Source organism: Tarenaya hassleriana, unplaced genomic scaffold, assembly GCF_000463585.1.
Source record: "Tarenaya hassleriana unplaced genomic scaffold, ASM46358v1 Cleome20, whole genome shotgun sequence".
Classification (NCBI taxonomy): Eukaryota; Viridiplantae; Streptophyta; class Magnoliopsida; order Brassicales; family Cleomaceae; genus Tarenaya; species Tarenaya hassleriana.
Window position 1 is genome coordinate 371,851 of NW_010965373.1, and position 21,420 is coordinate 393,270.

At 39.2% G+C, this 21,420-nt stretch overlaps 5 protein-coding genes and 1 pseudogene across 7 annotated transcripts in view; 4 read left to right on the forward strand and 2 right to left on the reverse strand.

Moving 5' to 3' along the window:
• Nucleotides 1-477: 477 nt before the first annotated feature.
• LOC104813481 lies at nucleotides 478-2,077 on the reverse strand (annotated as a pseudogene).
• Nucleotides 2,078-4,688: 2,611 nt separating this feature from the next.
• LOC104813482 lies at nucleotides 4,689-6,957 on the forward strand. The gene is made up of 2 exons (XM_010541082.2): nucleotides 4,689-5,495; nucleotides 6,038-6,957. Exons 1-2 carry the CDS (start codon nucleotides 4,873-4,875, stop codon nucleotides 6,693-6,695), a joined length of 1,281 nt encoding a protein of 426 aa, XP_010539384.1. The 5' UTR covers nucleotides 4,689-4,872; the 3' UTR covers nucleotides 6,696-6,957.
• A 4,159-nt stretch (nucleotides 6,958-11,116) lies between these two features.
• LOC104813485 (putative dual specificity protein phosphatase DSP8) lies at nucleotides 11,117-13,506 on the forward strand. Of its 3 annotated transcripts, none has more exons than XM_010541085.2 (7): nucleotides 11,117-11,476; nucleotides 12,066-12,188; nucleotides 12,269-12,362; nucleotides 12,440-12,522; nucleotides 12,645-12,734; nucleotides 12,933-13,080; nucleotides 13,415-13,506. In XM_010541085.2, the coding sequence occupies exons 1-7, from the start codon at nucleotides 11,228-11,230 to the stop codon at nucleotides 13,435-13,437; spliced, it is 810 nt and encodes a 269-aa protein (XP_010539387.1). In that variant the 5' UTR covers nucleotides 11,117-11,227; the 3' UTR covers nucleotides 13,438-13,506. The 3 variants fall into 3 exon arrangements, 2 of the variants coding, with proteins under 2 accessions (XP_010539387.1, XP_010539386.1); XR_771782.2 differs by having other exon boundaries at nucleotides 11,120-11,476; nucleotides 12,930-13,080; XM_010541084.1 differs by lacking the exon at nucleotides 13,415-13,506 and having other exon boundaries at nucleotides 11,119-11,476; nucleotides 12,933-13,314.
• A 312-nt stretch (nucleotides 13,507-13,818) lies between these two features.
• LOC104813484 (ATP-dependent 6-phosphofructokinase 3-like) lies at nucleotides 13,819-17,531 on the forward strand. The gene is made up of 13 exons (XM_010541083.1): nucleotides 13,819-13,942; nucleotides 14,390-14,436; nucleotides 14,597-14,636; nucleotides 14,846-14,908; nucleotides 15,007-15,144; nucleotides 15,247-15,405; nucleotides 15,502-15,555; nucleotides 15,622-15,690; nucleotides 15,764-15,893; nucleotides 16,024-16,280; nucleotides 16,419-16,464; nucleotides 16,545-16,699; nucleotides 16,961-17,531. Exons 1-13 carry the CDS (start codon nucleotides 13,841-13,843, stop codon nucleotides 17,162-17,164), a joined length of 1,464 nt encoding a protein of 487 aa, XP_010539385.1. The 5' UTR covers nucleotides 13,819-13,840; the 3' UTR covers nucleotides 17,165-17,531.
• A 168-nt stretch (nucleotides 17,532-17,699) lies between these two features.
• Nucleotides 17,700-18,647, reverse strand: LOC104813483 (40S ribosomal protein S30). The gene is made up of 3 exons (XM_019202546.1): nucleotides 18,549-18,647; nucleotides 18,285-18,422; nucleotides 17,700-17,891 (listed from the first exon to the last, which is right to left on the reverse strand). Exons 1-3 carry the CDS (start codon nucleotides 18,550-18,552, stop codon nucleotides 17,845-17,847), a joined length of 189 nt encoding a protein of 62 aa, XP_019058091.1. The 5' UTR covers nucleotides 18,553-18,647; the 3' UTR covers nucleotides 17,700-17,844.
• Nucleotides 18,648-19,232: 585 nt separating this feature from the next.
• Nucleotides 19,233-21,420, forward strand: part of LOC104813487 (asparagine--tRNA ligase, cytoplasmic 1-like) — a 3,162-nt gene continuing 974 nt past the window's right edge. The window contains exons 1-5 of the mRNA XM_010541086.2: nucleotides 19,233-19,781; nucleotides 20,102-20,692; nucleotides 20,800-21,056; nucleotides 21,154-21,283; nucleotides 21,385-21,416. Coding sequence (XP_010539388.1) covers nucleotides 19,281-19,781; nucleotides 20,102-20,692; nucleotides 20,800-21,056; nucleotides 21,154-21,283; nucleotides 21,385-21,416 — 1,511 coding nt within the window. The 5' untranslated portion in view covers nucleotides 19,233-19,280. The remainder of the gene's footprint in view (nucleotides 19,782-20,101; nucleotides 20,693-20,799; nucleotides 21,057-21,153; nucleotides 21,284-21,384; nucleotides 21,417-21,420) is intronic.

Genomic DNA, 21,420 nt, shown 5'->3' on the forward strand with positions numbered 1-21,420 from the left:
ATATATTTAATTATATATACGCACATTTCGAATTTAATCGCGATTACAAAAAAGAATGTACGAAATAAAAAAAAGGGAAAAAAAGTAATTCAACTTGTCTTTTCCTTTCTCAAAATTGATACTTCTGGTTTATTTTTATTTTCCCAACACCTCACTTTTATATTAGGGATTTTAAAAAAATTGTCATATAAATATATAAAACTTGAAATTAAAAGAAAATACAGAGATTTTATAAATAGTGCTATACATCTATATACAAGCTTGCAAATCTCCTAAATTCGTAAGGACAAAATCACCCGAACTCGTAGATATTTGAACAGCTGATATTCCATGCATGGTTGTTGGGACAGGGATCGAGGCAAATGGTCCCGAATCTAAAGGTGGTGGGCCCACATTTTTAATCACAAGAAAGTCGTGGTATCTACCATTCATGGTGGTAATTAACTGCTACGGAATGATGTATAGTGCGACACAATAAACCAAATGTGAAACTGTAATCACTAATCATATTATATTCAATTTATTGTATGGATGCTTACTGCATGAGAAACAGAAGCAATGACCAAACTTCTGTTTCAGTTCTGTTATTGTCATCCTTGAAGGAAGAAATTCGTAGACGAGGGAAAAGAGACCAGAAATGGTTTTTTTTTTTTTAACAGCATGGTCGGTTGATGAGATTGGCTATGGCTTATCACAGGTCCTGCTCGATTAGGTAATCGGCCAACCTCTCAACAACCATGTTGCACTGTCCTGGACTCCTGGTGCGACGGGATGAGGAACAGGAGAACTTGACCAGTCTTTTTCATGGTCGCACCACCAGAACCCTAATGGTAACAAAATGTTAATGTCTGATTGAAAACTTCTGAGATTTTGATTATGTTACCTTCTTTCCACGGATGACTGCTCCGGCTTCTCCTTGGATTACCATGTACTTTGAACTGTCGAGGTGCAATCCTGTAGGAGCAAGGTGACCTGGTTTGTCGAAATCTTTCATGATGTCTGTGATTTCCGGAGCCTTCACCTGAAAGAAAGAAAAACATACTACCAGTTTGGACGGCTGGCTGGACAAGGCCACGTTAGATGAATTCTTGTCTCGGTAAGCAATAATGGCTTTGCTCTTTATAATGTTAACATGTACAGTGACAATTCTCGTGCAACCAACCATGAAAGAGAACCCAAAACCTTAGACAGACAGCTAAAAGTGGCATGCAGATACCTATCTCTACGGGGAATTGAACAAATAACCAGTCCCTATTGGACCATATTGTGTTGACTCCAATCACTCTGCCGTGCCAGTCACCATATAATCAGCACACAATGTGGATATATACGTCGTATATCATCCAGATTTTCCATATCAGTCCATGATGCATAGCTAAAAAGGAGGTTTTCAACTCCAGTGGAAGCAGAACCCACAAAGCCAATAAGTTGTGGGGTTCTATACTTCGTATATTATCCAGATTTTCCATATTCGAATGAGTTAGTGTAAGGCTACAATGGACAAGAGCAAGTCAAAAAGACGTTCACATTTATGTGTTCTGTGTTAGTGGAGACTGCAAAAGGCAATGCCTCAGACGAAAATCATCATCCGTGACTCCATTGATAGATCGAGTCATCCCGATATCCACTTTCTTCGTTACCAGGTTAAATGATCGACACTGGATTCGTTCCCTCATCCATTAATAGAAAACTAAATATTGAGGAAAAACATTGCAGAATCGTTTATAGATTGGCGAGAGAAACCATCTCGAACAGCTCAATACACAAATACGACAAATTGACGGAACATCAACAACATCAGAATAGGGAATCAGAAACGAGCTAAGGACTTCAAATTATGAAATTCGACGCAGAATCGTTGGATACAACAGCGGTAAATCAAATCGGAGTCGGAAATACCTGAGGGAAATTGGAGCTCTGAGCTCAGACGTTGCCGTCGTGGCAAACGATGGCGGCGAGATGATGTCCTTGGCCATCGATGTCGCACATCAAGTGCTCATCCACATACGTTTGCCACGACATTTTCTCTCCGATCTTCTTCTCCTTCTTCTTCTTCAATGGACGTTCCAAAATGCTTCGCTTCGTCTATCGCGTATATAAGTGTGGCTCATGGAACGAACTCGGGTTTGGTCATGCATAACAGGATAGCAGAGATGGGTCTGCCCATGGAGCCATATGAGTGGTACCTCGATCTCCGTCGCTTTGGAACTGTCAAACACAGCGGGTTTGGACTCGGGTTCGAAAGGATGATCCTTTTCGCGACGGGTATCGATAACATCAGAGATGTTATCCCTTTCCCACGGTATCCTGGTCGAAACCTCGTTCTCGACACATAAGAGCGAGTCACGAGATTTGAACGGAGAAACGTTGATGAAATCTCAGCCGTCAACCGGTTTCAAACGAAATATGAAAGATCGAATTCCAGCCGTCGATTTCCCTATCGTTCTTTCGCCTTTATTGTCTCTCCAAACCTACTTTTAATACCATTAATCTTTCATCACTATTTGGTAAAATAAAAATTAACTTTGTTAATAATTATCTTTTATTTAACTATAAATCTTCAAATCCTGAAATGTATTATAATTCCAATATATAATTTTTAAAAATTTAATAAAATCTATAATTATATTATTACGAATCTTATTTAGCAAATAACTATTTGTGTATGATGCTGTACACTTTTTCAATCATTCTCAATGACAAAGAAGAAAAAAAGAACTTTCAATAGCTGAATCCAAAGTTTATTAACGCATTGTACCATTTAACAAACGTAACAAGAGACTTTGACCGTATGATATAATTCTTTTTGTTTACAATTAATAATACCTAATCACTATAGCATAGCATTGTTTTCAGGAAAATATTGTTTCATAATTAATTAAACGCCAATATTATAATATTATATGAAATGCAAGTAAAACATTATACCAGGCAAGAATATATATATAATTATTTAACCTTGATACAATATTATTGCATTCCATAACGTCTGTAATGGATGTATGTTATATTGTTATATGATATAAGATGTCATACAAAATCGTTCAATCATCTTCATGCCAACAATTATCAAAACTATTTCTGCCATAATTCCCATTAGATTGCATGTGATTTAAAATAATTGATGATATTATGGCTTTTCATTCAAACAATCATGATTCATAATATAAGTTTGTTTATAATATTCAACTAATTAAATATTTGTTAGGACATATTCAAGTTTAAAATATTATTACGTTATTTTGTTATCAGTGCAATGTATGCAGATTTGTTTCTATTTCCCTAATTATACGTGTTTAGGTCTGTCATTTATCTCCATATTTCTCCTTTTTTTCTCATTTTATATATTCGTTTCCATATTTATTTACACTACAATTATTTATTGTTTTCCTTTTTCTATTTTGATTTTCGTGACAGTTTTTTGTTTGGATTTTTATAAGAGAATAAATCCATATAAATATACACACACATACACATATCCTATATATTATAGGATGTTTAGTCAACCTGGCTAGTTCAACCGGTGAAACGGAGGTGCAGAACGTCTGTCCCGTCCCGAGTTTGAATTTCAGGTTGGAGAGGGGGCACATAATTCAAATCACATGGCTGACTCCCGCCCTCGAGATTAGTCTGAGGTTCGGTTCAGAAAACACGGTTACCCAAAAAAAAATATTATATGATGTTTTTTTGTACTACAGCACCAGCAGCAGACCGCAACTCAGCGGCATACGTGGCGCCCACGTAAGCAGAAAGATAAAGTACCAGGTCAGCTTACTTTTTCAGAACTTTGCCAGCGTGGCGACAAGCTACGGACAGCTGTTCCGTCCCCACAACTACGGTTCCACTTTTGTTGTTCTTATCGCCAACTAATCGCGATAAGTTGAGAATCTCGTCTCCCTTGTTTTCCAGGGGGAAAAATCAAATTGATATCAAAATTAAAAAAAATATATATAGTTCGACAATATGCGTTGCACTTAATTTCCAGCTAACTAATTATTCCTTGGTACATAAAATAATTTTCAGATAATTTTATATGCAGACAACATTAATAATAAATCATAAAGCTTATAAACATAGATAATACATAAATTTATTAAATAATATTATTAAAATATATTATAAAATGTGTAGAATATAGATATCGAAAAATGTTGCTAAATTTTTCTTGGGTATAATTTTCTTACTATGAATTATATTATGACATAAATTAAATAAAAAGTTGATATATCATCAACTTTTAATATTTTCAAATTATTTTAACTTCAACGAATATTATATATATATAGTTGATGACAACCAAATAGAATTTTTTTTACATATTTTATGATATTAGATTGGTTTATTGAGATTTCAATCCAATTACATTCATCTTAAATCGGAAAGTTGTCTTACTATAATTAAATTATATTATTCCTCCCAATAACCATTCCAACATGAGATATTGATATATTTCTCTCTAAATTATTGTATATAAAGAAATACTATAATTTAAATAAAGAAAATTTTGTCATTGTTAGCTGTAAGATCTTTTAAAATTTACATCTTACCAAATAAAAAAGCAAAAAGGTTTTGTTTATCAACAATTTATTACTTGCCAAAAACTTCTTATTTATCAAGCTATAGTTTTTTCCATCTATTTATCAAAGCTATGATCACAAATGCATGTAATCTGAATCTATAAATACAATGGTCAATTTCTCGCGAAACGATAACAATTTGAGAAAAAGGAGAAAAGAGACAAAAACGAGCAACCACAGAGTTATCCCACAGTGGACTGTGCAATAAAACAGAGGCGAGTCATCATCACCTTTCGCTATAAGCCTCAAGAGACGTTGAAGAAGAAACAAGAAGAAGAAATTGAAGACGACGAATATGGATCCATGCCCGTTCATACGGATCGACATCGACTCACTCGCTTTACAGCTACCGCAGCCGGCGACTTCTAGGCCGGCGTCCACTGGAGTCCACCCGTCGGCGACGCCGTGCTATTGCAAGCTCCGAATCAGCAACTTCCCCTCCCAAACAGCTCTCCTCCCCCTCTCCTCTGCAACCGCCGGAGAATATTCCGGTGACAACGACGGTTCTCCGTCGGATCCAGGTTCGTCGGCGCCGGGGTTCGATCTTGACGGTGCCGCCATCAGTCGTCTCTCCTCCAGGCCCGTTGCTCTCCGGGTCTCCGTTTACGCCGGTCGGATGGGGACCACCTGCGGACTCTCCGCCGGGAAAATTCTCGGACACGTCCAAGTGAATGTCGACGTGGCAGCGGTGAGGTCCAGAGCGGTGGTTTGCCACAGTGGGTGGATGAAGCTGGGAGGCGAAACGGGTAAACCGGCGGCGAGGCTACATCTAGTGGTTAAGGCTAAACCGGATCCCCGGTTCGTTTTCAAATTCGGTGGGGAACCGGAGTGTAGCCCTGTAGTTTACCAGATCCAAGGGAACATAAAGCAACCGGTTTTTAGTTGCAACTTCAGCGCCGACCGGAATTCCAGAACCCGGTAAGATAGTTTCTTCCGTTCTTCCGATTTCAGCTCACCGTAGAAACACGTAGATTCATTATGCTAACATGCGCCGATTGTTTCTAAATGTTATTTTCTTACAACTATGACTTGAAAAGGGTTGACATTAATTTTCTGATCTAAATAACTATTATTATTGGTAATGAGTTATATAGTTATGAATTTCATTTTTTTTCGAACCTTTTTTATTTCGTGATAATTGGGCTTCATTTTTATATTCCCATATTTTGCAATAAATTTATTATTATACTACAATTATGGCTTACCTTTCAGCGGCTTCGTACCAAACATGCAAAAGTTGGCGCGACTGCATTATTATTGAATAATCAGTTGAGTCAAATGGTTATTAATTATTATGCCTTTTTTACAAAAAAAAATGTTCCACCATCCAACCACCATACCATCCAAATTACATCCATTAATTCCATTTTTTTTTGTAAAGTCATTAATTCCAATTTTATAAACCATCTAATGAACATTCAGTAATAATTTTCTTATAACCGTTGTAAAAAAAAAAACAGGCCACCATCTCCGGTCTCCGGCGCCGGCGAGAGAGGAGGATGCATTATGAGGACATTTTCCGGCGAAGTCAACAAGAGGCAAGTCAAAGAGCGTAAAGGCTGGATGATAATAGTATACGACCTCTCCGGCTCCGCCGTCGCTGCCGCCTCCATGGCCACTCCCTTCGTCCCTTCCCCTGGCTCCGACCGAGTCTCACGCGCCAACCCCGGCGCTTGGCTCATCCTCCAGCCTCACTGCGGCCTCTCCGTCGGCTCCTGGAAACCCTGGGGTCGCCTCGAGGCCTGGCGCGAGCGCGGCGGCTCCGACGACGGTCTCGGCTACCGGTTCGAGCTCGTTACCGACGTCGGCGGAGGTGGGATCTCGATCGCGGAGGGGACGATGAGCGTCAAGCACGGTGGGAGGTTCTGTATCGACGGTCGCCGGAGCTCGCCGGACCCGAGATCGCCGGTGAGAGGATTCGTGATGAGCGCGACGGTGGAGGGAGAAGGACGCGTGAGCAAGCCGGCGGTGGAAGTGGCGGCAGAGCATGTCGGAAGCACGGCGGACGCGGCGCTGTTCGTGGCGTTGTCGGCGGCGATCGATCTAAGTATCGACGCTTGCCGGCTGTTCTCGCGTAAACTCCGGAAAGAGCTTTGCCACGGCGATGAAGAAGTCTGAATCGCCGGAAAAATATCTAGGGGGAGGAGGAGAAGTGAGTTTTCTACTGCGATGACGACGGCGCGTGGTCTCCGGTTCTGACAGCGGATGAGAATTCTCTATTTTGTTGTCGGACTCTTGAATTGCATTTCAAATCCGGTTCTTCGTTTTCTGAGTTGCATCCTTTTGGTTTCTGCATAAATTGTACTTGACTGTGAGAGTGAACATTGTACAGATCGAGGTTGATTTGGTTTTTCCGACAATGCATCATCTTTTTGTTGCTTCCTTCAGTTCAGTTCGGATCTGTTTGCAAGATTTTGTTTTGGGCCTAAAAGGCCTAAATCAGGGCCAATCATATCAATTATCCGGAGGGTGATTTCGTAATTATAAGTGATTTGAAGGGTATTTTAAGCGGGAGAATTGCAAAAATGACTTTAAATGTCATTTTTACTTTTGGCATGACCTCCCTTCTTTTTTTAAAAAAACTAACATCATCTCATAACCTTATAATTGTATCCTTCCAAAAATACCCTTCCTTTTTTATTTAATATTTTAATTTTAAAAAATATTTCAACTCTCTCTCTCCTCTTCCACCTCTCTCTCTCCATTCGCATATGTGGAACAAACTACAGTCTCTCTTCTTATCCATTCTATAATCTTCCAACACTCTTTACTTCCAATCTATTTTTCAGCTAATTTATTGTGAAAAGACAATATTAAGTTTGAGCATTTCATCGATTAAATACAAATCTAAATAATAGGTAAATATTGTTTCTAAAATACGTTATTAAATTTGTTGTGAAAAAACAATATTAAGTTTGGGCATTTCATCAACAATACCATGATTCAAGTTATTATAACTGATCGAAATCGTTAAATATGTGAAATTCATCAAAATGGAAGAATTCGGAAAACTGGTCATACATATGTGTCAGAATGGTCAAATTGGTCGTACTTCTAACTGGTCATACTTGTCAAATTGGTCAAAATGATTATTCTCACAAAATTGGTAACGCTGGTCATAATCATCAAAGTGGTCAAACTGATCATACTCATTAAATTTATTATATGATATGATTATTACTATGTTAACCTAAAGTACTAGTAGTGTTTGTGTAATACATAGGATACAATTGACTTATGTTGGAAGATATTTTTTTTACACATGAAATTAGAACTCCAAAACGATGCATTAGTATTTTTATAACCCCTATACAACTTTTCAAATCGTTTAAATTTAATTTAGACCTTTCTTTTTCGTACCCAAATGGTCAGATGGTCATACAATCAGACGGTCATACCTTGGTCAGACGGTCAGACTTGTTCGAAATTGTATAAGATCTTGACACGTGTCAGTAGAAGACAGTTTATATCCGGCAACAGGGCAAATGAATGGGGAAAATTGCAGAAATAACATCAAATGTCGTTTCTTACTTCAAGGGATGACCTTCTAGGTTTAGGGTTTTAAAAAAAAACTAAAACAACGAAAAGACTAGTTTACCCTTAAAAAATTGAATACGTGGCAACCTTCTATCTATATAGTGAAAAAAACTTCGAAAATTTCTTCTCTCACTTTTTCTAAAAATTCAAAACGTAAATTTTTTTTTCTTTTTCTCTCCAAAGATATTTCTTGGCGATTCTAACAAAAAATTTCTTAATTTTTGTCTTACACTCGACATATTTCTCTACTATGACAAGATCCGACGTTCCAAAGTTGAAGAATTTGAGAATGCATGGAAAGTGTTCGATAAAAATCCTCAGAGAAAATTTAGCTCTTAACACGTCATACTAGTCATATCGGTCAGACTTTGGTCATACCGATCAGATTTTGGTCAGAGGTCACAATTTGGTTAGCCGGTCACACTTTGGGTGAAGATAACTTATGTTAAGAGATTTTTTTTATACATGGAATTAGATCACCAAAACGATAAAAAATATATTCTTATAACTCTTATACAACTTTTTGAATCGTTTAAAGTTAATTTAGACCTTTACTTTTCGTGTGAAAAATAGTCATACCGGTCACACTTTGATAAGACGGTCAGACATTGGTCATACAATCAGAATTTGGTCAGACAGTCAAACTTATTGAAAATTGATGAATTTATCATTTTTAAAAAGTGTTAATATGGTATAATAATAATCTCATATAACAAATCGGTCAGACGGTCAAACTTTGGTCAAACCGATGATACTTTAGTGAGACAATCAGACGGTCAACCTTTGGTCATACCGATCATATCATCAGTCTGGTCATAAGGTTATACTGGTCAGACTAGTCATACTTTTTCAAAAATGATGAATTTACGAATTTAAAAGTGTTGATCAAACATGTTCTTCTTATATAGAATTTTAGCTTATTAGGGTTTCACTTCGATTCGATTCGAAGGAACAATATCATTTAAGCTTACACTCGTCAAATTTTTCCTTTATAACGAGATATGGCACACCAAAGTTGAAGATTTTGAGAATGTATGGAAAGTGTTTGATGAAAATCCTGAGAGAAATTTTGGCTACCGAAATACCACACCGGTCAAACCGATCCGATTTTGCTCATGGTTTCAAGAACAATGATATCATCAATAATGTAACTCCTTCCAAATAAGTCCTAAAGTAATAGTAGTGTTTGTATAATACATTAGATAAATTGACTTATGTTGGAAGATATTTTTTTTACACATGAAATTAGAACTCCAAAACGATGCAGTAGTATTTTTATAACCCCTATACAACTTTTCAAATCGTTTAAATTTAATTTAGACCTTTCTTTTTCGTACCCAAATGGTCAGACGGTCATACGGTCAGACGGTCATACCATAGTCAGACGGTCAGACTTGTTCGAAATTGCATAATTCATCGTTTTAAAAATGTTAACATAGTGATAATTATATCATATCACAAATTGTTTAAGTTCAAACTCGGTCGTAACAATATGGATTGACCACATTTTTTGTTTGACAATGTAACTCCTCCCAAAGAATACCTAAAGTACTAGTAGTGTTTGTGTAATACATAGGATACAATTGACTTATGTTGGAAGATTTTTTTTTACACATGAAATTAGAACTCCAAAATGATGCAAAATTATTTTTAGAACCCCTATACAACTTTTCAAATCGTTTAAATTTAATTTAAACCTTTCTTTTTCGTACCCAAATGGTCAGACGGTCATACGGTCAGACGGTCATACCATAGTCAGACGGTCAGACTTGTTCGAAATTGCATAATTCATCGTTTTAAAAATGTTAACATAGTAATAATCATATCATATCACATATTGTTTAAGTTCAAACTCGGTCGTAACAATATGGATTGACAACATTTTTTGTTTGACAATGGAATTCATTCCAAAGAATAACTAAAGTACTAGTAGTGTTTGTGTAATACATAGGATACAATTGACTTATGTTGGAAGATATTTTTTTTAAGCTTAAATGATATTGTTCCTTCGAATCGAATCGAAGTGAAACCCTAATAAGCTAAAATTCTATATAAGAAGAACATGTTTGATCAACACTTTTAAATTCGTAAATTCATCATTTTTGAAAAAGTATGACTAGTCTGACCAGTATAACCTTATGACCAGACTGATGATATGATCGGTATGACCAAAGGTTGACCGTCTGATTGTCTCACTAAAGTATCATCGGTTTGACCAAAGTTTGACCGTCTGACCGATTTGTTATATGAGATTATTATTATACCATATTAACACTTTTTAAAAATGATAAATTCATCAATTTTCAATAAGTTTGACTGTCTGACCAAATTCTGATTGTATGACCAATGTCTGACCGTCTTATCAAAGTGTGACCGGTATGACTATTTTTCACACGAAAAGTAAAGGTCTAAATTAACTTTAAACGATTCAAAAAGTTGTATAAAAGTTATAAGAATATATTTTTTATCGTTTTGGTGATCTAATTCCATGTATAAAAAAAATCTCTTAACATAAGTTATCTTCACCCAAAGTGTGACCGGCTAACCAAATTGTGACCTCTGACCAAAATCTGATCGGTATGACCAAAGTCTGACCGATATGACTAGTATGACGTGTTAAGAGCTAAATTTTCTCTGAGGATTTTTATCGAACACTTTCCATGCATTCTCAAATTCTTCAACTTTGGAACGTCGGATCTTGTCATAGTAGAGAAATATGTCGAGTGTAAGACAAAAATTAAGAAATTTTTTGTTAGAATCGCCAAGAAATATCTTTGGAGAGAAAAAGAAAAAAAAATTTGCGTTTTGAATTTTTAGAAAAAGTGAGAGAAGAAATTTTCGAAGTTTTTTTCACTATATAGATAGAAGGTTGCCACGTATTCAATTTTTTAAGGGTAAATTAGTCTTTTCGTTGTTTTAGTTTTTTTTTTAAAAACCCTAAACCTAGAAGGTCATCCCTTGAAGTAATAAACGACATTTGAGGTTATTTCTGCAATTTTCCCATTTTAAGCTGATGGACCTTAATTTCGAAATGCTTTGACCAATCAGGTTGCAGATTTCCGAATGCTCCTGCGAAGTTATTGCAAACTAGTCCTCGAGACTTTCTAATTCCGATGATGATCGATAAACCAGAGGAATGCGACTGTAATGATTCGCGGCGATCATGGCGAAACGACGTCGCTACGAGCAGGACGAAGACGAAGAAGAAGAAGAAGAAAGTGTTTGGGTTTAAGGTCGATGGAGGACCGAAGAGAGCTCTGATTGGGGCGGGTGGTCGGATCCTGTTTTACCCGACTCTTTTGTACAACCTTGTCCGTTTCAAGCTTGAATCCGAGTTCCGATGGTGGGATCGAATCGATCAGGTCTTGTTCCTTAGTATTTCAGTATTTCTTTCTGGTTATTCTTTTTTGTCCCGTTTGCTTTCTGAGAACGGCACTTGCAAAATTCTTACTTATTTTTCCGTGAGAGCAACGAGTTGTCCTAATTTTAGGGTAGTAATTTATTTTTCTGTTTGGTTGCTGAGAAAGTGACGAAAGGTTTTCGAACGACTTATATAGATGAGAAATTGTTGGTATTGTCAGAATTGCTTGTCCGGGTTAAGGGGTCTTGAGGGATTTGAGCTTCGTTGTATTGATGATTCCCGAGGATGGAAAATAAGAATTCCATTGAATCTGAAGGTTGGCTTCTTCTTGTGGGATTCGGGAAAAATGGGAGAGAAGGCAAAAGATGAGCTTATCGAGCTCCTTTTATGATGGGAGGTCCATCTCTATTCAGTTCAAGGTTTCATCAATGGGATTCCGACTTGGCCAAAACTTGGGCTGAATAGTTGAGATCATCTAAATTTGGAAGATTTAGCAGTATAAAATACACAAGAATTTGTTGAAATGATTTCATTGTGTGAGACAATGCAAGCTTTTTTTTACTGATGGGGAAAGCAATTCCATGGTTCAGTATCTTCTGATGGGAGCGGTTCCTTTCCGTAAGGATGTTCTCCGGCTGAAGCGGCTTGGCGTTGGCGGCGTAATTACTCTAAATGAACCTCACGAGACATTGGTCCCCTCCTCTTTGTACCGTGTAAGAATGATGTCTGAAAACAACTGCTAGAGCTGCTGCTTCTTACTCTAAACATATTTTGACCGATTTGATCCTTTCAGGAACACGGAATGGAGCAACTAGTTATACCAACACGGGATTATCTATTTGCTCCTTCAGTTTCAGAGATAAGCCGAGCTGTAGATTTCATTCACAGTGAGTTGCCATTTGAGCATAGAGTTACTTCTCTGTGTTGCTTAATGTGATCGTATCTTTGGTTTCCTCGGTTACAGAGAACAGTTTGAGCTGTAAAAGCACTTACGTCCATTGCAAAGCCGGACGAGGAAGAAGCACTACTGTTGTCCTCTGCTATCTGGCAAGTTACTAAAAGACTGACACTTTTGAATCAATTTGGTCGAATCACTTGTCCCCATCAACAGATTCCCTGCTGTTTTCTCCTTTCTACATTTCATTTGAGTTTTTCTCTACGATGTTCAGATTCAACACAAGAACATGACTCCTACCACTGCCTTTGAATACGTGCGTTCAATAAGACCTCGGGTTTTGTTACATCCTTCACAGAGGAAGGTAAGATGGAGATTTTTAATTCATACATTCTACTTAGAATGCACGGTTTCTGAATGTATCCCCCCCCCAAGAAGAGTTCAAATAACAGTCAATGATCTCTGGAAATCGAACAAGACGACCCTCTTGATGATTCTCAGCCATTTCTAGATTCTGTTCAGAAAAAAGTGTTCTTTTGGTGTCTATATGTATATGTAGTAGGTGGTGGAGGATTACAGCAGGCGGGAACAAATACACATTTCAACATCTGATCAAGAACGCCATGGCGATTTCTGTGACCGCAGAGATTCGGTTGAGGAGACTGGTATGGAGTCTGCACCAGTCAAAAGCCGAACCAATCGTTTGAAGGGTCTCTTCTTGTCTCTTCGCATTTTTCGGAATCTTAGGTTCTCTTGACATGTTTATGCATTGCGTCATAACTCTCAGATGGCTTGTCTTTAACTGCCGGTACAATCATAACCGGGATTTTATTGATCTATACCGGAAAACCGGTATTAAAAATGTGTAATTGCTTTTGGATTGTAAAAATATTTATATTTACAAAGCGTGACGTGTTTCCCAAGTCTCAAAGGTCTGCCTTTTTGAAGAAATGTTTTTCATGGAAACAGTGTATGAATACGCATATACGTACGTCTATACACACATGTCCGCCTGATTTTAGAATCTCGTGTTTTTTTTTTCAGATTCTTGCAGCGCAGCCCACTAATGCGCGCCACCCGTTTGATCGAATTCTTCGTCCAAAAAGCTAAAAGTTCTCATTTTTTCCCGGAATCCAATCTTTCCCACCATTATCCGCGAAGCAGAAACTTAGCCAAACCGCTACTCCGTACAATCTCATTGCTCCTGCCTCCTCTCTCTCTCTCTCCCCCTCAGTTTTGATACTTTTTCCAGCTTTGGTGGTCAGAAATTTCTGATCCCTGTAAAAACGGGTCGCCTTTTGTTGGATTGATGGATTTGGTGCATCTCTTATTCTCCCCCCTCGTTCCAGGGACTGGGTTTCTTATTGTTCTCCTGTTCGGTTCCTTACTGACGAATTCGAGGTCTTGGGGTACCGACAAAATCCATTTCCGTCGAGGTTTTGCTTTAGGTTTTCTGGTTCGGGCGTCGCCATGGGTTCTCTCGGAAGTACTCAGCCGAAGATCATCAAGGGTCCTGACGGTTATATTCTCGAGGACGTTCCTCATCTCACCGATTACCTTCCCGATCTTCCTGTACGTTGTTGTTCGAATCCCTATCCTTCTGACCTTTGTGTTGCTGAATCTGTTTGGTTGATGGGAAACACTGGTTTGAGCTTTGATTCCAGCTTGGATTCTGAATCATATCTTTGAAAGAGGCTTTTTTTCCTGATTGGAGAAGGGACGAACTTTTGCTTATTGTTTGCTTGATCTAACAATAGAGGAAAGATCAAAGCTTGATCTATATAGAAAGATACGCATGTATTGTCTTTCTTGCACGTTCTGTGGCCGGTTTAACTGTTTGCATAACTCGGAACTGATGATAGTTTGGATGAATATCTCAAGTCATTGAACTTAGAAACAGGGTTCAGATCACTTCGTGTTCGTGGCCTTGGTATTTTACTCTGTAAATGGACAAGTGTTGGTAAAAATTTTACTTGAGCAATTTCTTACGGCATTTCTTGGTTTTTTTCCCCACTGCAGACCTACCCTAATCCATTGCAAGACAATCCAGCATATTCAGTGGTCAAGTAAGTCAGTTAGCCTTTTCAGTTTGCTTCCCATGATCTTGTTCTTTAATGATGTTCCATGACCATGGGTGGTGTTCCCAGAATCCCAATCATGTTCCTGTCTGTGTTCACGAAGCTATCATTGGTTTCTGTTGCTTACAAGAGTTCTTTCCTCTCTCAGGCAATACTTTGTTGATGCTGATGACAGTGTCCCTCAGAAGGTATAGTTCGCCCAGGCCTATCCCAGCTTCTTTTCCATGTTTTCCACTCCTTGGCTTGTGTTTTATGCTTCCTTAATCACTGTCCAAACCAATGTTTTACAGATTGTGAGCTTATCTAGCCAGATCGTTACAAGTAGTTACATTTGACCGAGAAATTGATAACTTCCACTTATGTTCTCTCTTACCTCCTCTGTTTTCTTGTCACATAGGTTGTTGTTCAGCACAATAGCCCGAGAGGAGTCCATTTCCGACGAGCTGGGCCACGCCAGAAGGTATTGTTAGTTTTTATGTTTCGATATTATGGTTTTATCGTATACGGGCTGTCGTTTTTTCCAACTTAAAAGTGTGATCCTTGACTTGATTTCTGCAGGTGCACTTTGAATCTGATGAAGTGCACGCTTGTATTGTTACCTGTGGGGGCCTTTGCCCTGGCCTCAACACTGTGATTAGAGAATTAGTTTGCGGCTTGTCATACATGTATGGTGTGAAGAAAATTCTTGGAATAGATGTAAGTTTATTATCACAAGTCCATCACAACTCATTTATATCATCAAAACAAGCATGGTGATCATCTCGATTCTTTCCTTTGTCATGCCATTGGAGACTTCAGGGTGGATACAGGGGATTTTATGCGAAGAATACTATCCCCTTGAGCTCTAAATTCGTGAACGATATCCATAAGCGTGGAGGGACTATCCTTGGGACCTCACGAGGTGGCCACGATACCACAAAGATAGTTGACAGCATTCAGGATAGGGGAATTAATCAGGTTTTGGGGGAGAGATATAGAGTCTATTTGTGCAAAAATTGTGTTTCCACATGTATATATGTGTGGTTTTTTTACATAGTTTATGTTATCATTCAGGTTTACATTATCGGAGGAGATGGAACCCAACGAGGAGCATCCATTATATTTGAGGTGACACCTTCATATAAACCAGTTGTGACATTTCTGAATTTAAACAATAAGCTACCGAACATGTAGGAAATTAGAAGACGTGGCCTGAAAGTTGCAGTGGTTGGAATACCGAAAACCATTGATAATGATATACTGGTAGGTATCTCTTCCATTGCTTTTGCTTCTTACTGTCTTTATTATAAACAAGGCTTATCTCATAATTTTGTAGGTGATAGATAAATCCTTTGGGTTTGACACCGCTGTGGAGGAAGCTCAACGTGCTATTAACGCAGCACATGTTGAAGCCGATAGTATCGAGAATGGTATTGGCCTTGTGAAGCTCATGGGTCGGTACAGTGGTAAGTTCTCTCCTCTATACTTAATCTCATCACCTCTTTACCATAACACCTGAGGAAAATGAAATAGAAACACAGCCTTTTAGCATACCTTTGAGCTGTTATTGCTAATAAAGGTTACCAATGAAAACAGGGTTCATAGCTATGTATGCTACTCTTGCCAGCAGAGATGTGGATTGCTGCTTGATTCCGGAGTCACCCTTTTACCTCGAGGGAGAGGGTGGACTGTTTGAGTTCATAGAGAGACGGCTAAAGGAAAACGGTCACATGGTTATTGTCATTGCTGAAGGTGCTGGGCAGGAATTAATGCTGGAATCCATGACTCTGAAGGACGCCTCTGGTAATAAACTTCTTAAAGATGTTGGACTCTGGTTATCACAGAGCATTAAGGTAGGAGACTGGTTACCTCAGGCGTCGTTCTCGGGAAAAAAAGTTGCAAACTTCGATGCTTTGAATCCACTTTCAGGGTCGTAAGACTCATGGGCATTGTTGAAACTCGGCAACTGATTCGTTTTCTTTTCATTGTAGGATCATTTTTCGAAGAAGAAGACAGTGATCAATCTCAAATACATAGGTAAAGTCATGTCCTTTTCACCCACGCCTGCTAACATTTCCACTCGTACTTCTAAAGCCGTTCTTGCCATTCAATTTCAGATCCTACGTACATGATCCGTGCCGTTCCCAGCAATGCATCGGACAATGTTTACTGTACACTACTGGCTCAGAGCGCCGTGCATGGTGCCATGGCCGGATACACCGGCTTCACCAGCGGTCTTGTCAATGGCAGACACACCTACATTCCCTTCTACGTAAGTAGACATGATCCATCTCCTTACGCAGGAAAACCCTCGTATAAAGCTACAAATTTTTTCTATGTCCTGGTCTTAAAATCGCTCGAAAACAAGTCCTTGAACGGAAATCTCATCCGTTTCACCCTGTAAAACCCGAGTTTTGGCTCATCAGCTAGAATGTTTGCACCGTTGGGAATTATACGAACACTAAATTCAAGCTTATACCATGTAAATAGATTGGTGATGTCAATATCATTGTACTGTGTCTTTGTGTCGCAGAGAATAACAGAGAAACAGAACAAGGTGGTGATAACAGACAGGACGTGGGCGAGGCTGTTGTCGTCAACGAACCAGCCCAGTTTCTTGAGCTCCAAGGATGTCTCGGATGACCTCAAATTGTTGCCGGAGACTCAGATGCTCGGAGACCGTAGCTGCAACGGCGTCGCCGATGTTCCTCCGGTGACCAAAGAGGTAGCTCAGTGAAAAAATCCACCAGAACGACGCTGAAATGACGATTTTACCCTCCTGTTGCCGAGAAAAGTTAGTTTTAAGATGCCTATTTTCGCAGTTCTACATATCTTCTCGGCTGCTCTGCCTGAGGAAATCTTTGTTCCACTTTTTTTTGCTTCTGATTTTAACTACATGATTGATTATTGTATCTGTACATATTTACATTTCATTGCTCTATTTTTGTGGTTTTCCCCCCGAATGTCAATATTTTAGTGCTGAAATTTGGGGGAAAGCTGTAGGATGGATTTAATTTTATACTGTAAAAGCAAACATATGTAATCATAAACCCTTGGAAGTGAAGGATAATGCAAACTTCATCCTTCCTTATTACGTGGAACAATGGTGGATCTTCAAAAGCAGAACAAGCTTAAAGAGCAGATTGACCGTACAGTTCGACCATGAACTCATCATCATCTATATCCAATTTGATTGCAAAACAATATTCTAGTGCACAAAGCTTGATTACTCATTCAAAGGCAAAAATCGAGGAAGCAATGACCATGGCAGATCGCGCAAATCAAAAATTGTATTTTCATAGCATCAAGTAAAAAAAGATCATGGTTCAGAGCAAAACGATCAAAGCTTAAACCAAAGTGTCTGAAAAGTACATATTCATCAAATGTCCTGTCCGAACCATTCTTCAACTTCTACCTCTACTTCTCAGACGAGTTGGGTCCCCTCTTCTTCCCGAAACCAACAACTGCACAACTCAAACGGGAAATTTTCTTTACAACCAATAAATTTGCAAGAAAAATGTAAACTTTACGATAATCCAAGATTAATCTCCTTTGTTTACGATGATTCCAGGGTACTTATCTAACTACAGTCCAGGGTTCTTGTTAAAACGATTCTTCAGATTGTTCTCACTGTCCAAACTATCGAGTTCATCACTTTCCCGTTACGCAAAACATCTAGCAATTAAGATTACGCAAACAACAATTGAAGCAACAGACAGTGACCAGCCGATCTAGATCGCCATTATGCCCTCAACCTCACTGTTTTAGTTGCCGATTAGTTTCCAGCTTCAGGCCTAAAGAATGTGCTTTCAATCCACACGACGGGACGTAAAAGGAGAAAAGATCGGAGAAATTACCGGCGGTGACGAATCGGCGGTTGTACTGCATACGCTTGTGAGCGCGTCCACGCGGCTTCTTCTTCTTGTCCTGCTTCGCCACCTTCGGCGTCTGCCCTCTGACCTTTCCGGCACGAGCCAAAGATCCGTGGACTTTTCCTGAAACATCAACGATGTCTCTCATTCATCAGATCCAATACATCAAATCACCAATCGGTTTTCGATTTCCTTAAAAATACATCATAGTGAAGACTTCGCGAAAGTCCTAAACGCTCCGAGGATTACCCATGGCGAATTTAGATTTGCTGCTTTCGTTCCCGGCGGCTACTTTGAAGTGCTATGTGAAACCAGAGCGCAACCTCGGAACCTAAAATTAGGGTTTTGATGGCTCTATATATACACACGTGTAGTATATATATATACGTATTCCCAGAAGTCGAATCTGGGCGAGGCCAGCTAAAAACAGATTAATGGGCTTGTTAAAGCCCATACATACTAGGCCCATTAATCCATTAAAATTATCATACGAAATGACTTCCTCAATTTATAAATGGCTAAATATTTCAGTTCGATCAATTTAATACGACGAGATGGAGGTAATTAATAACGGCATCAATTTATACCAAATAAACATTAATTTATTTATTTGGTATAAATTGGTTCAAATAATTATTTATTTAGATATTTAAAATTGAAGTATTTACAAATTTAGATATTTTTATTGAATTTCATTTTTTTATAATATAAGGAAGGAAAATGAGATCGTACTCAGTGCTGTCGGAGAATCAAAGCTGAGATTCTACGGTCGCCGTAGAATCTTTAATTAGTCATTTCCGATTTTACCCCTATAGGATTCCCAAAATCAAACAATGGCATGAATCCAACGGTAGAGATTGTTCATCTCATGGTCCTTAATGCACCGAATCCCCCCACCAAATTCTTAAACCTTTTTAGGGTTTTTAGCAAAATCTCCACCTCTGCAACTTCATTTCATTTCACCTTCTTCGATTGACGGCAATGGCTGACGAAACCTCGCCTCCCGTAGATCAGTTAGTCGTCGCATCCGTACGCGAAGATGGACCCTCGTCTTCTCTGGTGAAGAAAGCCCAATTCTCGGACCGGGTCCTTATCTGTTCGATCGTCGGAAGAACCGACGGCGGAGCTGGGCTCGCCGGTGAACGTGTCCGGGTCGGCGGATGGGTCAAAACGGGTAGAGAGCAGGGGAAAGGAACCTTCGCATTTCTGGAGCTCAATGACGGGTCATGCCCTGCGAATCTTCAGGTTATCGTGGACGCGTCCGTATCGGATCTCGCCCCGCTCGTTCCGACAGGCACTTGCGTATCCGTCGACGGTGTTTTGAAGACTCCGCCGGAAGGTGCGAAACAGAAGATTGAGCTCCGCGTCGAGAAGGTGATCCATGTTGGAAGAGTGGATCCGGCGAAGTACCCGATTCCTAAGACGAAGCTAACTCTCGAGTTTCTGAGAGATGTTCTTCATCTTCGCGCCAGGACGAATACGGTAAAGTTTCTATATTCTCTTAATACATTTCTTCTTGTCTGCTGCATTCCGTTCAATTTTAGTTGTTCATAAGCATTTATACAGGACTTGCTACCGTATAATCTTTTGATGCATTGTTCATATAGGCTGGGAATGTTTTCGGGTTTTATTCCACATTCTCTAAAAGAATTTAATCCGTTCCAAGTTAAAGTATTGAACTTTTCTGACATTTGAGTCATCTGTTGAGGATTAATAGACTAAATTCCCTTGAAACTGTTCTCTGCTTTTCTTAATGCAGAGGCTTATCATTGATGTAATATTACTTGTGTGTGGCATATCAGATCTCAGCTGTTGCGAGAATCCGAAATGCTCTTGCTTTTGCAACCCACAGTTTCTTTCAAGAGCACAACTTCCTTTACATTCACACTCCGATCGTCACAACAAGTGATTGTGAAGGTGCCGGTGAAATGTTCCAAGTCACGACCTTGATCGGTGAGTCCGAGAGGTTGGAGAAGGACCTGATAAAGAACCCTCCGCCCACAGAAGCTGACGTAGAAGCTGCCAAGCTTGTTGTCAAGGAGAGAGGTGATGCCGTTGCCCAGCTCAAAGCTGCCAAAGCTAGCAAGCAAGATATGGCTCCCGCTGTTGACGAACTCAAGAAAGCAAAGGAGAATGTGGCTGAACTTGAAAAGAGATCTAAGCTTAAACCGGGAATTCCCAAGAAAGACGGGAAAATCGATTATTCCCAGGATTTCTTTGCTCGTCAAGCTTTCTTGACAGTTTCTGGCCAACTACAAGTAGAAACATATGCTTGCGCGCTTAGCAGTGTGTATACGTTTGGCCCGACTTTCCGGGCAGAGAACTCTCACACCTCAAGGCATTTGGCCGAGTTTTGGATGGTTGAGCCTGAAATAGCTTTTGCTGATCTTCAGGTAAAGAATCCACAGTTCTCTTCTTCACTACCGAATGACCTTGATCTGCTCTTGGTACTCTGTGAGTTTTCTAAATGTATTAGGCTTGACCTCGCAAAATTTTCTAGGACGACATGAACTGTGCAGAGGCATATGTTAAATACATGTGCCAGTGGTTGCTTGACAAATGTTACAACGACATGGAACTTATGGCTAAGAATTACGACAAGGGTTGCATTGAGCGGCTTAAAACGGTTGCCTCAACGCCATTCGTACGTGTATCATACACTGAAGCGGTAAAAATGCTCGAGGATGCTGTGGCCAAGGGAAAGAAGTTTGAAAACAAAGTGGAGTGGGGAGTTGACTTAGCATCTGAGCATGAAAGGTTTTATTGTTATACTCTTTCGGTATCATGAAATCTCGGCTTAAATTGCGGGAGAATGGTTGCAGATGAAGTCTTTGTTCTAACTTGTGTAATGCAGATACCTGACAGAGGTTTTGTTTCAAAAGCCGGTTATTGTCTATAACTACCCGAAAGGGATCAAAGCATTTTACATGAGACTTAACGATGACGGAAAGACGGTAGCTGCAATGGATGTTCTCGTCCCAAAGGTAAACCCTGTCTTCTCAAAGTCACAACCTTTTCCTTATTTCTTTAGCTTGTCTGCTCAAAGCTGTCATCTTTTTTTAAACCCGAACTTGTGTAACATCAGGTCGGGGAACTCATTGGTGGAAGCCAAAGGGAAGAG

Coding starts and splice junctions, on each gene's coding strand:
- LOC104813482 (XM_010541082.2), top strand. CDS start 4,873: ATGGATCCATGCCCGTTCATACGGATCGACATCGACTCACTCGCTTTA. Junction 5,496..6,037: donor GACCGGAATTCCAGAACCCG/GTAAGATAGTTT, acceptor AAAAAAAAACAG/GCCACCATCTCCGGTCTCCG.
- LOC104813485 (XM_010541084.1), top strand. CDS start 11,228: ATGATGATCGATAAACCAGAGGAATGCGACTGTAATGATTCGCGGCGA. Junction 11,477..12,065: donor GGTGGGATCGAATCGATCAG/GTCTTGTTCCTT, acceptor TCCATGGTTCAG/TATCTTCTGATGGGAGCGGT. Junction 12,735..12,932: donor TACATCCTTCACAGAGGAAG/GTAAGATGGAGA, acceptor TATATGTAGTAG/GTGGTGGAGGATTACAGCAG.
- LOC104813484 (XM_010541083.1), top strand. CDS start 13,841: ATGGGTTCTCTCGGAAGTACTCAGCCGAAGATCATCAAGGGTCCTGAC. Junction 14,437..14,596: donor CCAGCATATTCAGTGGTCAA/GTAAGTCAGTTA, acceptor TTCCTCTCTCAG/GCAATACTTTGTTGATGCTG. Junction 16,281..16,418: donor GGTTATCACAGAGCATTAAG/GTAGGAGACTGG, acceptor TTTTCATTGTAG/GATCATTTTTCGAAGAAGAA.
- LOC104813483 (XM_019202546.1), bottom strand. Junction 17,892..18,284: donor CCGCCGATTCGTCACCGCCG/GTAATTTCTCCG, acceptor TGAGTTGTGCAG/TTGTTGGTTTCGGGAAGAAG.